Here is a 16,816-nt window from a genome sequence, read left to right on the forward strand (position 1 = left end):
ATGCTGGGGGTGAGCTATATCTTTGCTGGGCCAACACAGCCGTCCTGTCCAGCCCAGTACTCAAAGCACACCAGATCACAGCCCTGACCTGCTGAAGCAAAGCTTCAAAGGCATCCAACTTGTACTCTGCAAGGAAGAAAAAATACCAAACATGTTGTTGGAGATGAGATGCATCCCGCTGTGTGCAAGTCCAAGGGACGAGGGGGAAATTCAGTTCACTTTGGATTTTAATGCAAACCTACATGATTTGCATTTAAACTGTGCATTTCAAAAATTGTATGTGTTCGTGAAAATAACATAGCAAATCATTACATTGAAGGCAGCCCTGCAACACCAGACTGAGGTGTCATAACAGCCATTTGTTCTGTACGTTGCCTTACAAAGTCAGGGAATGGCAATTGTGGAGCAGATCCAGGTGCTCTTGGAGGAAACTGATTTTCTAGATGCATCTATCAGGGTTTTGGCCCAGTTTTGGCCCAGAAACTACTTTGGTCACCCTGTATAAAGGCCTCTTTCAGGAGACGGACAAGGAAAATGTGTCCCTTAATTCTCTGCAACCTCTCAGTGGCTTTTGAGACAATCAAGCATGGTATCCTTCTGGAGCAGCTGTCCGAGTGACAGGTGGGTGGCACCACTTTGCAGTGGTTCCTGTCCTACTTGGACGTTCCTTCCCAGAGGGTGATGCTTGGGGAGTACTTTTCAGCCCCGTGAAGCCTTCAATGCGGAGTTCCTCAGGTCTCAATTTTAACCCCTATGCTATTTAACATCTACATGAAACCATTGAGGTCCAGTATACCTGAAGGAGCGTCTCCATCTCCATCGTTCAGCCCAGACACTGAGATCCAGCACCGAGGGCCTTCTTGCAGTTCCCTCACTGCGAGAAGTGAGGTTACAGGGAACCAGACAGAGGGCCTTCTCGGTAGTGGCACCCTCCCACCAGATGTTAAAGAGAAAAACAACTAGCAGACTTTTAGAAGACATCTGAAGGCAGCCCTGTTTAGGGAAGCTTTTAATGTTTAATAGACTATTGTATTTTAATATTCTGTTGGAAGCCACCCAGAGTGACTGGGGAAACCCAGCCAGATGGGCGGGGTATAAATAATAAATTATTATTATTACTCCAGAGTTTTGGAGTATGTTGTCAGCAATATGCTGATGACACACAACTTGACTTCTCCTTTACATCTGCAGGTGAGGCAGTGGGTGTGCTGGACCATTGTCTTGCCTCAGTAATGGACTGGATGAGAGCCAACAAACTGAAGCTCAATCCAGATAAGACTGGGGCACTGTTAGTGGGCAGTTCCCTAGACCAGATGGCTGGGTGGTGGGCTGCTCTTGATGAGGTTACATTCCCTCTGAAGGAGCAGGTTTGTAGCTTGGGGGGTCTTCCTGGATCCTTTGCTGTCACTCAAGGCTCAGGTGGCCTCAGTGGCCCGGAGTGCCTTTCATCAGCTTCGGCTGGTGGCCCAGCTACGCCCCTATCTGGACAGGCATAGCCTAACTTCTGTCATCTATGCCCTGGCAACCTCAAGGTTAGATTACTGCAACAGGTGATATGTGGGGCTGCCTCTGAAGACAGTTCGGAAACTTCTGCTGGTGCAGAATTCAGCGGCCAGGTTGCTCATCAGGGCAAGATGGTTTGAACACATTACACCGATTCTGGCCCAACTGCACTGGCTACCAATTAATTCTGGAGCCCAATTCCAAGTGCTAGTTTTTACCCATCCAGTCATACCTTGGGTTAAAGTTGCTTCAGGTTGAGCGTTTTCGAGTTGCGCTCCACGGCAACCCGGAAGAAACGGAACATGTAACTTGTGGGTTTCACCGCTCGCGCATGCGCAGACACTCAAAATGACATCACATGCATGCGCAGAAGGGGCGAGTCGTCACACGCACAGATGCGGGTTGCATTCTCTTCAGGATGCGAACAGGGCTCTGGAACGGATCCCATTCGCATCCAGAGGTACCACTGTAAAGCCTTAAATGACTCTGGGCTAAAAGGACCCACAGATGGGGTTGTGTCTCAGTGATAGAGCATCTGCCCTGATACAAAACATCCCAGGTTTAATCCCTAGGATCACCAAGTATAATAATAGAATTGTAGTTGGAAGGGACCCCAAGGGTCATCTAGTCCAGCCCCCTGCAATGCAGGGATCTCAACTAAAGCTTCCATGACAGACAGCCACCCAACCTCTGATTAAAAACCTCCAAGGAAGGGGAGTCCGCCACCTTCTGAGGAGCACCATTCCACTATCAAACAGCTCTTACTGTCAGAAAGTTCTTCCTGATGTTTAGTTGGAATCTCCTTTCTTGTAATTTGAAGCTGTTGGTCCTAGACTCTGGAGCCGGAGAAACAAGCTTGTTCCATCTTCTATTTGACAGCCCTCCAGATATTTGAAGATGGCTATCATAACTCCAGGGTGCTGTGGGTTAAACCACAGAGCCTAGGACTTGCCAATCAGAAGGTCGGTGGTTCGAATCCTGGCAACGGGGTGAGCTCCCATTGCTCGGTCCCTGCTCCTGCCAACCTAGCAGTTCGAAAGCATGTCAAAGTGCAAGTAGATAAATAGGTACCACTCCGGCGGGAAGGTAAACAGTGTTTCCGTGCGCTGCTCTGGTTTGCCAGAAGCGGCTTAGTCATGCTGGCCACATGACCCACCTTAGCCAGCTCCCTCGGCCAATAAAGCGAGATGAGCACCGCAACCCCAGAGTTGGCCACAACTGGACCTAATGGTCAGGGGTCCCTTTACCTTTATCATAACTCCCAGGTAGGGTTGGAAGAAGCCTCTGCCTGAAACCCTGAAGAGTCATTGCCAATTGGGGTTGACCAGTGTTTCCCAAACTTGGGCCTTCAGCTCCTTTTGGACTACAACTCCCATCATCCCTATCTAGCCAGACCAGTGGTCAGGGATGATGGGAATTGTAGTCCAAAAGCAGCTGGAGATCCAAGTTTGGGGAACACTGGTGTAGACTGAACTAGATGGTCTGAAACAGCTTCTGGTCTTTCCTACCTGAAAGCTTTCCTGACTGGGGCAAACAGCAGCTTCAGCTTCAATTTGCATTGGGAAAGCAGTATGGTGCGAAGGTTAGCCTCCTCTCCTAGCTCTGTAATCCAAGTCCAGATGGGGAGAGGGTCCATGATTTCTTTTTAACAAGAGAGGCTGAGCTAACCCGTCACTGATCTCCAAAGTTTTGAAGCTGATAACCCTCTCCAAACCGTTAGTTCGTTCTTTTAGGCTCCTGCAGTTATAAAAGGGCACTGCTACAATGCCGAGGCTCTTAGACGCTTGAGAATTCCCCTTGCAAGGAAGACGTTACCTAAGTTTCAAACAAAGGGGCTGTTAAGAAAAAGGCACAAGCAGTGCAAATATTAATTCCTTGAAATAAAACGGATTATGGCTGAGCATTCACCTCACTTTCTCCGTCGGCTACTATGCAGATTGCATTCATTTCTACTGCTCAACAGTCCCCCCGCTTCAAGGAATGTTAATGCTGGAGATTAAACACCAAATAATAGATATTTACAGAAATACTTTGGCCTGCTCTGAAAAGAAAACCTGGGAAACCTTTTTATACAACCTCCCACCCAGCAAAAACAACCACAACCCTGTTTTTAATTTGGTCAGACATGGCGGCTCCAAGTCAAACACAGAAAGCTTGGACTTTTCTGAGAGGTTATGCTGCAGTTAGCTATGCTGTGGGAGTGCTGTTCAAAATGGCATCTCTGCGGTGAGTTCTCCCCGTAAAATGTAGGAAAGCATACACCTGGTGAGTTTGCCCATCACTTCAGGCAAACCCACCTAATATATACTTTCCAGAACAATACAAGAAGCAAAACACTGATGTTAAATGACGGAGTAAATTTTATGGGAAAATAGTTTTGCAAAACAGTTACAATGCAGATATGGAAACACGGCCAGGGGGATTTGAGGAAGTCACCTAACAATGTTAACAAAAGTGGAATTATTATAATCAGGATAAATGTTTGTTGGTTTGTTATAAATTTGGAAAATTAAAAAAAAATTGAAGAAGAAAAAACAAGAAGCAAAACACTGCTGGTCTTCAAAATTCACACCTCTCTGAATTTTGCAATGCAGTTTTCCAGCCCAATAATGTGTACAAAACTGGATATTCTAGGGTGAAGCATGCATATACATGAAACTACGGCTGAAAATAACATACAATAATGCATTATATCGGAGGGAAATTGCTTTGCAAAAAAAAGTTCTACAGTATATTGGGCAAAATTGCATGCGAACGTGAGCCTATCAGGATAAATTTGCACTGAAGTGCCAATGAATTTACATCACAAACTGATGTGGGAAATCTGGTTAAATGAATTTAGGACTGAAAACTGAAAATGACAGGTTGGCCCATCCCTACAAGTCAGATCCATTGATTTAAAGGAGAAACTTCCTTTGGAAGTTTTAGTTGACTTCTAAGTGCCACCGTACTCTTGATCTTTTTTCTCTTCCCTTGGTTAAATTTTAATGCTTTTTAAAGCAATTAGTTATCCTTTAACAGTCACTAGTCTGGACTGTGTGAAAGACTTTCCATAATCACATCTGGAGTACAAATTTGTTTACAGGAAATGATTCTGGCATTGGCGACCAAAACAGGCTGTGGGAGATATCATCATCGTCTAAAATTTCTGAGGCGCTGTTCAAAATAATAATACCTTTAATAAACAAGCCTTATCCATAGACTTATAATCTAACAGACACAGTACAAAAAAAAAATGGGATGAAAAAAGAAAAAGCAATTCAGACACCAATTCTTACATAAACTTACGCAACTTTGGCTACAGTCATTTTCCTGGGAATAAGTCCCATGAAACTCATTAGGGTTTCCATGTATCAGATTGCATTTTAATGTTATAATTGCATGGGATCTGAAATATAGTAGGAATTGGAATTTTGTTCATTTGGAGTGTGTATACCCTCACACGTTATGTTACTAACGCAGCAGTGGTTTGGATGAAATCACTTCTTTGTATTTCTTCCCATTTATGATCAGTATTCCCGTATTCCTCTCTAGATAGTGTGGTAAGACCCTTTGTCTTGGTTTTAAACCAGAAAGCAGTTTATTCTGGGGGTGGTGAAAGCGTAAGGGAGCTTCTTCTCTTTAAAAGACATCTGAAGGCAGCCCTGTTTAGGGAAGTTTTTAATATTTAATGCTGAATTGTTTTTAACACTCGATTGGAAGCCGCCCAGAGTGGCTGGGGAAACTCAGCCAGATGGGCGGGGTATAAATAATAATTTATTTATTTATTTATTATTTTATTTTACATGTGGCGGGAATGTGAAAGTGTACAAAACGATTGGTGCAATATATTAGATCTGGCTGGTTGTATCGCAAGCACCGCTAATTAAAATATTTGTGAGCACATTCCGAAACCCATTTGTTTAATAAATATAACCTTTTGTTCCTCTTACAGGTGGATTTCTAATCCCCTACCTGATCATGTTAATTGTGGAAGGCATGCCCCTATTGTACCTGGAGTTGGCAGTGGGACAGCACATGAGACAAGGGAGCATTGGGGCATGGAAAGCGATAAGTCCTTACCTTTGTGGGGTTGGTGCGTTGTTGTTTTTTAAATCTATGCAACTATTTTTCTTATCCCCCTGTCAAATTATTATTGCTTATTTGATGCACTACAAAGACGACCTCTTCATGATATGCACACAACTTGTCAGATCTTTTTAAAGAATATTGAGAGACCTCCTAACAACAAAGGGACACGGTAAAGGGATGGTATCCGCAATATACAAAATACTACTACAAAATCCCACAACCCCCCTAGATGCAATCAAAAAACAATGGGAGGATGACATAGGCTATGAGATTAACCCCACTTAATGGACCAGAATGTGATCTAAACCCCCCTTTAAATCCGTATCAACGAAAAGAAAATAACTCACTCTGAAACTCACCTACAGGTGGTACCTATCACCAAGAAAACTAGCGCTAATACGCCCAGGAACCTCACCAAAATGCTGGAGAGGGTGCACCTCCACAAGCACATACCTCCACATGTGGTGGGAGTGCCCCAAAATCCAACTATTCTGGACAACAGCCATACGAGAAATATGTAAAATAACTAAGCAGGCATTAGAAATCACCCCAGAATTGGCCCTACTAAACATATTCCAAGACAATAATGCCCATTTACACCACAAATAACTCATAACCCACCTACCTTCAGCAGCCACAAACATCATAACCAAACCAAGGTGTCAAAAGCTCTACTCTCCACTATTATAGTCCTACCTCAAGTAAACTTAATACCCTCCAAGTGTCCCTATTTTCCAGGGACAGTCCCAGAATTACAGATGGCGTCCCAGTTTCTTATTGGCTCCCAAAATGTCCCAGTTTTTCTATTTCCTCCCCTCTGTGTCTTGGAGTGTGTAGGTGCAAAATCGGAGTCCTGTTTAGACTGAAAATAAAATACCTGCACCAAATGAAGGAAATGAAGCTGGCATACGAAGCTCTCCCTATAATTTTGAAGGAAAACGTCACCAATCCTCTTAAAATTCTTTAAGTGCAATGCTTTAGCAGTCAGCCATTTCTTAGGAAATGTGCGTGGAGTGTTTATTCCTTTATTGTAAATGGAGCCTGACACAGTCTACTGAGAAGTTAGTCCCACTGTATTAAATGGAGCTTACTCCCAGGTAACTGGGTCAAGGCTGTGCAGCCTCACACTGCAATTCTAAGAATTTTTACTCAGAACTAAGTCCCACTGAGTTCAATAGGATTTAAACTCTGCTATGTTCCTGAGCAGGACACGGGTGGCGGTGTGGGTTAAACCACAGAGCCTAGGACTTGCCGATCAGAAGGTCAGCGGTTCAAATCCCCGCAACGGGGTGAGCTCACATTGCTCGGTCCCTGCTCCTGCCAACCTAGCAGTTCAAAAGCACGTCAAGTGCAAGTAGATAAATAGGTACCACTCTGGCGGGGAGGTAAACGGCATTTCCGTGTGCTGCTCTGGTTCGCCAGAAGTGGCTTCGTCATGCTGGCCACATGACCCAGAAGCTGTACGCCGGCTCCCTCGGCCAGTACAGCAAGATGAGCGCCACAACCCCAGAGTCTGCCACGACTGGACCTAATGGTCAGGGGTCCCTTTACCTTTACCTATGTTCCTGAGCATTCTTCCTGATATAGAATAGGATGTCCCTATTTTCATCAGATAAATGTTGGAGAGTAAAAATTAAACCTAGACGTGGTTATGTGAGGACATAGTGTGATATGTGTGGACCTTCTTTAAGTTAGTTAATTAGTTGGTTCTGATGGGGGAAGATATAGATGCAAAACTGATGCCCATTTCCATAGCTCTCTTGTTTTCCTTTTATTTTTAGGAATTGCCAGTGTCATCGTTTCATTTTTCCTCTCTATGTACTACAACGTTATAAATGCCTGGGCATTCTGGTACCTCTTCCATTCATTTCAGGTGGGTAAGAAAATTCTTTCAGCAGTAGAGTGCCACACACAATGGTTTCCTTCCCCTCCAGGATTGCGAAAATTCAGCCAATCTGTCTGGCAGCTGTCATAGCAGAAGCCTTCTCTAGTAAAATGCTGACTGAAAACGAAACCCGTTTTATGATCAGCAGGGCAGAATATCGGTGCATCTTCTTCCTTTCTAATTGGGGGCAATAATGGAATTAAAGTGTTCTCAGATTATTTATCCCGGAATCACACATTGGATTTTGCTCGTATGATAAGGAGTACGTGTTATGATGTTCCTGAGGCAGCCTAGTTGCGCAGGGTCACTGAACTTGGAAATTTCATTGTACAATAATGTACAACTGCAGTGTCCAAGCCAGCAGTCGATTCGCTTTTGACATTGGTGCCTCTGCAGGAATCTATTGACACCTAGATGACATCTGAGTTGATGTTATACTTTTACAATTTGCTCTGTGTACCAGAAATGCATAGCAATAATACAATGGTACCTTGGTTCCCAGACTTAATCCTTTCCGGAAGCCTATTCCAAAACCAAAGCGTTCTAAAACCAAGGCATGCTTTCCCATAGAAAGTAAGCAAAATGGATTAATCCATTCCGGATTTTTAAGAACAAACCCTAAAACAGCAATTTAACATGAATTTTACTATCTAACAAAACCATTGATCCATAAAATGAAAGCAATATTCAATGGACTGTACCATAAAATAAATAAGACAGTATTGTAGATGATAAAAATTAAAATTCTTTTTTTTTTCCTTACGTGCAGTCACACAATTAATTAATCAGTAGCTGAACTGGGTTCCACACAGACACAAAAACAAGTCACAAAAACGAAGTCACAAGTCACAGTCACAATTCAGTCCCATAAAACGAAGAACAAGTCAGTCAAAAAAGCCACACAAACAAAAATGAAAAAAGCAAAAACAAAAGCTCCAAATATCACCTCACACCTTGTGTAGGTGCTAGGGGACTTCACAGCCGACAGACTCAACAGGAAGCCTCTGATTAGCAGTGGGGGACTCAATTTACAAAAATGGAACACACTCAACAGGAAGTGGAACATGTTCTGCATGCAAGCCAAAGTTCACAAACCAGAACACCTACTTCTGGGTTTGCAGCATTCTATTTCCAAGTTGTTCATAAACTAAGCTGTTCTAAAACCAAGGTACCACTATATAGGAATACACTATATATATACATTGCCAGTCAGCTTGACCCCAGAGTTTATTTTTTCTTGAAGTTCTTTTTTCTCTTCCATTGTGAGGGTTTTTGTCAGTAATTTAGTTTTTTCGGTCGTTTATTTTCAGCCCCATTATTTCCCCATATTTTCTAATTAAATCTACAGCAGCTGGTAAACTTTTCTTCAGGTCTTGGGTTGTTACTATCAGCAAATGCTCCAACTTTATAGACTTTCTCCCCAATCTTTCTCCCCCTTATGTTTTCATCCTTTCTGATGTTGTGAAGGAGTGGTTTTATCACTAATATAAATAACAAGGGTGACAGAGTTTAACTCCAGAGTTTAAAGTAAAGGAGGTGGTTATTTTTGGAAGATGTAGTTTCGTATGAATGTAAGAAGCAGAAAGAGCTGAAGATTTCAAAGAGCTGATTAGACCACTGTCTAATTGAACTAGCTGCGGGTTAGTTTGCTTTCTATTTCATTAAGAAGGCTATTTTTCCTGAAAAACTGACATTTTCCTGCACCATCAGAAGTTGATCTAGTATCAAATGGCATCTTACTCTTGTTATAGTTTAAACACTATTAGAAAACATGTTGCTCATCCTGTCTTTCATAATTAGATTGGAAAACTGCACTACAGGAAGTTTGCTCAATGAAAAAGAGATTTATGGTTTAATGCTCCGCTCCCCACAATAACCTCACATTGCTGTGGAGCATTGCACACAGTTTTATGCCACCTTAACCCACAGACAGGGAAACTGTTGCCCTTCAGAAGTTGTTGGACTACAGTTCCCATAATCCCTGATTGCTGGCCATGCAGCCTGGGAACTTTAGTCCAGCACCACCTTGAGGGCCATGGCTTTCCCATCGGTGACCTGACCTTTTCACGATCTGACCCATGGTACTTGGGAAATTCAATGTGCAAAATAATGTCTGCTTCACATCCAAAGGATCCTTTGCCGTGGGCAAACTGTCCACTCAATCTTAACCACACGGATTACGTGGAAGAGTGCGAGAAGGCAACACCCACGCAGTATTTTTGGTACCGAAAAACCCTCAACATTTCTCCGTCCATTGAGGAGAGTGGGAACATCCAGTGGGAGCAGGCAGCCTGTCTGGTCCTGGCTTGGCTAGTGGTCTACCTGTGTATTCTAAGAGGAACAGAACACACAGGCAAGGTAAGAGGATTATTGCTGCTATTCTTGAAGAAATAAGCTTTAGTGAGTAAAAAGTGACGGAAGGGAAGCATCTCTAAAAAGCTTTTCAAACTAGCTTGGGGTTTAATTCCCCTCAGATGAAAAAACATTGCTTTTCAACTGGTGAGACATGACTCTGCATGAGTATAAAGGTAAAGGGATCCCTGATCATTAGGTCCAGTCGTGACCAACTCTGGGGTTGCAGCACTCATCTCGCTTTATTGGCTGAGGGAGCCGGCGTACAGCTTCCCGGTCATGTGGCCAGCATGACTAAGCTGCTTCTGGCAAACCAGAGCAGCGCATGGAAATGCTGTTTACCTTCCCGCCGGAGCGGTACCTATTTATCTAACTGCACTTTGATGTGCTTTCGAACTGCTAGGTTGGCAGGAGCTGGGACCGAGCAACGGGAGCTTACCCCGTTGCGGGGAATCGAACCACCGACCTTCTGATCGGCAAGTCCTAGGCTCTGTGGTTTAACCCACAGCGCCACCCACATCCCACCTGCATGAGTATACGGGGCAACTATTTGTGTACAGTACATGGATACACAGATTGTGCACTTGTCAAATGTAACGTGAGCACCCCTAAAGTCTAAAGCTTAAGTGTGTCTCACAGCTCTACTAAATGAAGCCTTTCGTTGTTCATTTGCAGGTTGTTTATGTGACGGCTACTCTGCCCTATGTCGTCCTCATCATATACTTAATCAGAGGTTTAACTCTCCATGGAGCTGCGAATGGGCTGACCTACATGTTTACACCCAAGGTACCTATGCCCTAAATGGCTATAGACAAATGCTTATACAAACTGAGGCAGGTTCTTCACAAATGTGTATTTTCACCATGGAAGTTTAGGCCTACAAAGAGCCCAAATACAACAGTGTACATGTGAATATGATCTACAACAGGGTTTCTCAAACTTGGGTCTCCAGCTGTTTTTGGACTACAGCGCCCATCATCCCAAGCTAGCAGGACCAGTGGTCACGGATGATGGGAATTGTAGTCCAAAAACAGCTGGAGACCCAAGTTTGGAGAAACCCTGATCTATACGGAACACTAGATACAGGCAACTCCACTTTTATCTATATTGTATTGTATTGTGTTATTATAATAATTAATTATGTTACTCCAGATACATGAGATCAGCTATTTGACATCCATTGGAGATTAACTTTGTGTTACACTTTGAAATATAATTCTCTTGGAAGATAATGTGCACAGGGAATCTTATGCAGCTGGTAGCACGACACATAACCACTCCTTGGTGTAAGTCAGAGGTTGTTGGCATGAAAATTAGAATCAGAGTAACATTAATTACGAAAGATTATACAGCAGGGAGATCCAATGTGGTGGCTTCCAGATGTTTTGGGACTAAAACTGCTCCAGTCCTACCTCTCTGATGAGAGCTAAAGTCCTACATCACCTGGAAAACATAACATTGGCTCTATGACAACTGATTTGCATTAAATATTATTGATTGGTAATGGCAGAAGCAAAAGGGTCCTCAGGAAAGTTTACAGATCTGGACTGTTTACTGCCCACCATGCTCAGATATCTGGGACCAGCCTCATTATATTGGCCTTATGGCTGCAATCTTAACCTTACTTTGCAGGAAGTCCCATTTGAACCCAGCATACCAACAGGCCTTATATTTAAAGAACTGGATTTCTTTCTCTTTTTTACGCTCAAACAATCTCTGCTTTTCTGCTTAAAAGCAAATTCAAATGGCATTGTTTGTTTCATCACTGTATTTTTTATAATTTGCTTATGAAATAGAAATAATAGGAAAAGGTGCGAAAATGAGAGAGAAAGATTAGCACCAATTAATGCTGCTGGGACAAATTTAAGCAACTATTCCCATTCAGTTTGTTGCATTGTAAGCTTGTATTTCATTAGATTCCTTCCCCATTTTCTTCTGTACATTGGCTGTAATAGTTCTCTTTTTACTTCAGACGGAGTTAAACACATTTTAGCAACTTATTTTCCTTGGCCCATTTGCAGCAAACATTTTCAATTGGACTTTTGAGATGCGGTGTTCCGTATTTTGTTAATGGTTGCTCGGCTATGTGTCTTGGCTGGAAACACTGAGAAAATGGAAGTCTGATTCACCAGAGGTGTTGCCTGATCATAACACATAATACATAAAAGTAACAGGATATAACTGAATAGGATGGAATCTTTCTCCGTTCCACAACCATATTATGGTTGTCATAATGGGGTGTCATTATGTTCCACCTTGCAGGCGTGTTAGTAAGATGAATAAAAGTCTAAAAATGCTACACAGTTCATCTTCTTGGTTTATGACTTGCAGCTAGAGCAACTAGCAAATCCCAAAACCTGGATTAATGCAGCTACTCAGATCTTTTTCTCCCTTGGACTTGGTTTTGGCAGCTTGATAGCATTTGCCAGCTACAATGATCCAAAAAACAACTGTGAACGACACGCCATCATTGTTTCATTGATAAACAGCACCACCTCGATATTTGCCAGTATTGTGACTTTCTCAATTTATGGCTTTAAGGCAACTTTCAACTATGAAAAGTGCATGAGCAAGTAAGTGTGGCGTCTAATTCAATTACCTTATTTTCTTTGTACCTGAAAATGCATTGTAGTCGACACGTTTTTTGTTTTTTTACTCCAGGATTTTCTTTTTAACTGTTACTAGACATGACTGGCATTCATCTGAAATCTTTTTTCTGAATGGGTTCATCCCATATGATTTTTGAGTTTTGTCTGACTGGGGGTGATGGGAGAGCCCTCGGATAGTTCAGGATCCCATGCAGAAGATTTCAGCTACAATTTAGTAAATGTTATAATAATGGTGCTAACAGAAACAATTGCCTGTTTAGACACTACTCAGTTGATAATTGCTTTACAATTTATTGGTCTCAGTTCAGATCTGGCCCCAATGTATTTAAAATGAATTTAGGAAGTATCTGGTTTCAACTAGTATCACATTTCCTTCAAATTTTGTGTTAAAATGCACTCTCTCTCTTTTTATTCTTTTTTTAAAAAGGCTATTTCCCCCATCTTCCAGAAATTACAATTTGAAAATATTAATGTGTTGCTGTTGTTCAAAATATTGTTGCTTTATTTAAAATAATTGTATTTCATTCTATTGTGCAGGGTGATATTGATGCTGACAAATTTTTTCGACCTGGAAGAGGGATCATTAACAATGGAAAATCTTGAAGACATGAAGAATTTCTTAGCATCCACTCACCCCAGTGAATATGCAGAACTGTTGCCGCAGATTAAGAACTGCAGTTTGGAAGCAGAATTAGACACAGTGAGCTGCAACTTTTAAAAAAATAGTTTGACTCGGCACATATTTTGAGAACCGAGGGACACAATGAAAGAACCTTGTGGTCAGTGCTTGAATGGTGTAGTGGTTAGTGTGGAACCAGGTGTGGCGTTCGTATGGAGCCCCCGGTTGTCTCACAGACTATTGACCTGTACACCACTAATCTGCCGCCACCAACCAGATCCTCCCCGGTAAATCACTTAGTCTCAGTCAGGTTCTCAAGTTAACAAAGAAGAGTGTAGTTTATTGCAGACACAAACTTTAACTGCATTCCAAACGTTGTTACTCTTTACCTTCTTAGTCCTATTTTATCCTGTCTCTATCACTTCTACCTCCCCTCACACAAGAACCAACTGCACTAACTGTCTCTCTATTTCCAACTGCCTGCCAACTGCTTTTCCAAACCAACCAACCCACTAAAACCAACCAACCCACTAAAACCAACCAACCCACTAAAACCAACCAACTACCCACACCCAAACCTCGGCTAAGCCCTTTTATAAACAAGTTGGCTCTGTCTCTTGCTTTCCTATTGGTCTACATTTTAGCCCTCTCTCCCCTCTGTACACACATTTTCAAACGAACGGGCAAATGCCACACCAGGTCTGGACAGGAGTCTGGAGTTAAAATCCTCACTTAGGCAAAATGTTCATTGGGTGACCTGTCACTTCTCAGGGTAGCCTACTTCACAAGGTGGAACATACATGCCACCTTGAGGCGTTTGGAGGAAAGGAAAGATGCAAATGTAACAAAAATGAATACCTAGGAAATCTAGGTATGCCTTCTTTCATTCTGTGAAACAAAGGCTGGACATAAATATTACACACACACACACACACACACACAGTGAGCCTCTGGTGAAAATTGTGTATGGCATGCGCCATTTAATTTTGCTGCCTGTTGAAGCAATAGCTTAAAAATCTGCCTATAGATTCTTCCACATATGGCAACCTGGGACCTAGCTGCAGCAAATGTTCCTACAGCTGCCATTGCGAGTGCTGACCGCAGAAGTGCCAAGCCATATTTGTTTAGCAACAACCTACACAGCTATTTTGCTTACATGTCATAATGTCCAAAGGCCTGTTGAATGACAATGCAAGGGATTCCCATTATTGAGAGCCAGTGTGGTGTAGTGGTTAAGAGCGGTAGTCTCGTAATCTGGGGAACCGGGTTCGATTCCCCGCTCTTCCACATGCAGCTGCTGGGTGACCTTGGGCCAGTCACACTTCTTTGAAGTCTCTTAGCCCCACTCACCTCACAGAGTGTTTGTTGTGGGGGAGGAAGGGAAAGGAGAATGTTAGCCGCTTTGAGACTCCCAAGGGTAGTGATAAAGCAGGATATCAAATCCAAACTCTTCTTCTCTTCTATTGGGCTGCACGTGTAACAGGACTGGATAGGAGTCATCCAACACTTAGTAGCAACTCAGTTCCATAGAAATCAATGGTTAACAAGGTATGTGTTGTATGCCTAAGTAGTTAGGTTCGACTGGTTGCAGTTGGGGCTTACTTGCCACCAAATTTGCACTGGAATGTGTCGTTGTCAGAGTTGCACATATGGAGGCAAGCTGATGCTCTGTATTTAGAGCTTCAGAGCGAATGACAAGCCTGGAAGTGAATTGGAAGCTACTGAAACAAGTGTGGTGATATGACACAAAATCTCCCCGACTAGGATGGATAGCTGGACCTCTCTCAATGTGATACTCATCTGTCTACTCCTGTACCTATTACCCGCATGGCCAGAGCTTTGAAAATCTTGATTTGCAATGAACTTGTGTACAAGCCATTGATGGGAATGATGGAAAGCAGTGGTTGACACAGCAAGGAATTGCACGCATGGCGCTCCCTTTCTGTTTTCTGCATGGCAATGCATTCTCCACAAGTCTGGTTATTTTCTGTTTTTTCTCTCCAACAGGCTGTTCAGGGTACCGGACTGGCATTCATAGTGTATTCTGAAGCAATAAAGAACATGGAAGTCTCGCAGCTGTACTCAGTGCTGTATTTCTTCATGCTGCTGATGTTGGGAATAGGCAGCATGCTGGGGAACACAGCAGCCATTCTTACTCCTTTGACTGACAGCAAGTTCATTACCTCCCATGTGCCTAGAGAGATGATATCAGGTGATTACCACTCAAGTGCACCCAATGGACTTCAAGGGAGTCAGCCAAGGTGAAGGAAAGGTAAATCTGCAGTTGCAAAAGAACAATGTTCCTTTGCAGCTATGGCTTTACCTTTGGCACTGTTCCCCGTTGTGCTTTCAGAAGGGATTGGGAGTGCCCGAGTACAGTATATCAGATTCCCTTCAAAAGCAGCAAAAGATGCTAAAATTCATACTGTAAGCAGCTTGAATCTGAAGACAAAATGTGCCTCAGTAGTAGAAATGGCCACTTGGTCCCAATGTAAAATTAGGCCTATGAACAAGCGACTTTCCACTACTGTGATGCAGTAAAGTCAGCCTAAAATTGGTTGACCTCAAAAGCACAAATCCATGCCTTATTTAATTTACAGCCTAAACTCAAACTACTTTTTTCCCCAGGAGGTGTATGCATCATCAACTTTTTAGTTGGCCTAGCATTCACCCTGGAAGCTGGCAACTACTGGTTTGATATCTTCAATGACTATGCAGCTACTCTCTCCTTGCTACTTATAGTACTGGTGGAAACCATGGCTGTCTGTTACGTATATGGACTCAGAAGGTAAGACCTTGGGAACATCCTATCACATTTTATTGCCATAACTTATCCAGTAGACTCGGCAGCTGTTATCTCAAACCTGTGCAAAACTTTCCACACACCAGAACCACATTCCTTCTACATTATTTCAACAATCTTCACCACAGAACTTGGTTTTCCTTGGCAGTTACAATTTCGATCCAAAACAATGTATCGTTAAAAAAAATGAACCAATTAAGTGTGTGCTTTTCTTTCTTTGACAGATTTTCTAAAGACCTTTCTGTGATGAGCGGACATAAACCAAGTTGGTACTGGAAGATTATGTGGGCTTTCGTTAGTCCTGTGTTGATTGTAAGCCTCTTTATATTTTACATCACAGACTACATCAGAACAGGGACATTGCAATACCAAGCCTGGGACGCAACAGAGGTATTTTACTCATTGCAATTTTTTTCTTACCCACTCGTAGCTAGAAGTACAGGTAGAAGGTGGGAGGAAGGCACTTATAATTGGTGACTTAAAAAAAACCCAACTGCTGCATTTAACTATGTTTAGGGTATAAATTTCATGGCAAGTGTTAAATAATCAGAATTCCAAAATGGTTTCTTACGGTATTAACAAGGTTAGAAAACTACCCTTTATAATAGGTCTCAATAGTCTTTAGTCGTGTTAAGTTTTAATCACCCTATTAGACCTAGAATATGAGTATGAGACACATGCTGAATACTTGTCAAGTTAAATAATCACAATCTTCCACAGAAAGCACTGTTCTAGCTATCTTTAGACCATACTGCAGCTGTTTTCATGTCCTCTTGCAGAAAAGATATATTAGCAGCCAGGTTTCTGGAATGGCTTACACCACAGCCACTTTGAGGAGCATTGATAAAAACAGGCCCAGTAAGCTTCAAAGCAGCTTAGCATGTAGAATAAAATACAACTTGAAGATTCCCCCACTGCTGAAACAATTCACAGCATACATATGTTCAGGTTCAATGATTACAATTCAAATATCC

At 42.5% G+C, this 16,816-nt stretch overlaps 1 protein-coding gene and 1 long non-coding RNA gene across 10 annotated transcripts in view; one reads left to right on the top strand and one right to left on the bottom strand.

Moving 5' to 3' along the window:
• The window catches only part of SLC6A20 (solute carrier family 6 member 20), a 30,278-nt gene that overhangs the window by 10,755 nt on the left and 2,707 nt on the right, over positions 1-16,816 (top strand). For 7 of the 9 annotated variants that reach the window (XM_083468222.1, XM_083468220.1, XM_083468217.1 and 4 more), the window contains 9 exons: positions 5,438-5,578; positions 7,356-7,447; positions 9,590-9,817; positions 10,487-10,597; positions 12,143-12,384; positions 12,958-13,120; positions 15,047-15,251; positions 15,668-15,827; positions 16,067-16,232. In XM_083468222.1, coding sequence (XP_083324348.1) covers positions 5,464-5,578; positions 7,356-7,447; positions 9,590-9,817; positions 10,487-10,597; positions 12,143-12,384; positions 12,958-13,120; positions 15,047-15,251; positions 15,668-15,827; positions 16,067-16,232 — 1,482 coding nt within the window. In that variant the 5' untranslated portion in view covers positions 5,438-5,463. Of the gene's footprint in view, positions 1-3,185; positions 3,730-5,437; positions 5,579-7,355; positions 7,448-9,589; positions 9,818-10,486; positions 10,598-12,142; positions 12,385-12,957; positions 13,121-15,046; positions 15,252-15,667; positions 15,828-16,066; positions 16,233-16,816 lie in introns of those variants that run through there. The other 2 variants (XM_083468218.1, XM_083468223.1) reach the window with 2 other exon arrangements.
• LOC310690361 lies at positions 13,351-14,242 on the bottom strand. The gene is made up of 2 exons (XR_014518056.1): positions 13,606-14,242; positions 13,351-13,569 (listed from the first exon to the last, which is right to left on the bottom strand). It is a non-coding gene; the product is annotated as an uncharacterized lncRNA (long non-coding RNA).

This window comes from Podarcis liolepis, assembly GCF_965112155.1.
Source record: "Podarcis liolepis genome assembly, chromosome: 12".
Taxonomy (NCBI): domain Eukaryota; kingdom Metazoa; phylum Chordata; class Lepidosauria; order Squamata; family Lacertidae; genus Podarcis; species Podarcis liolepis.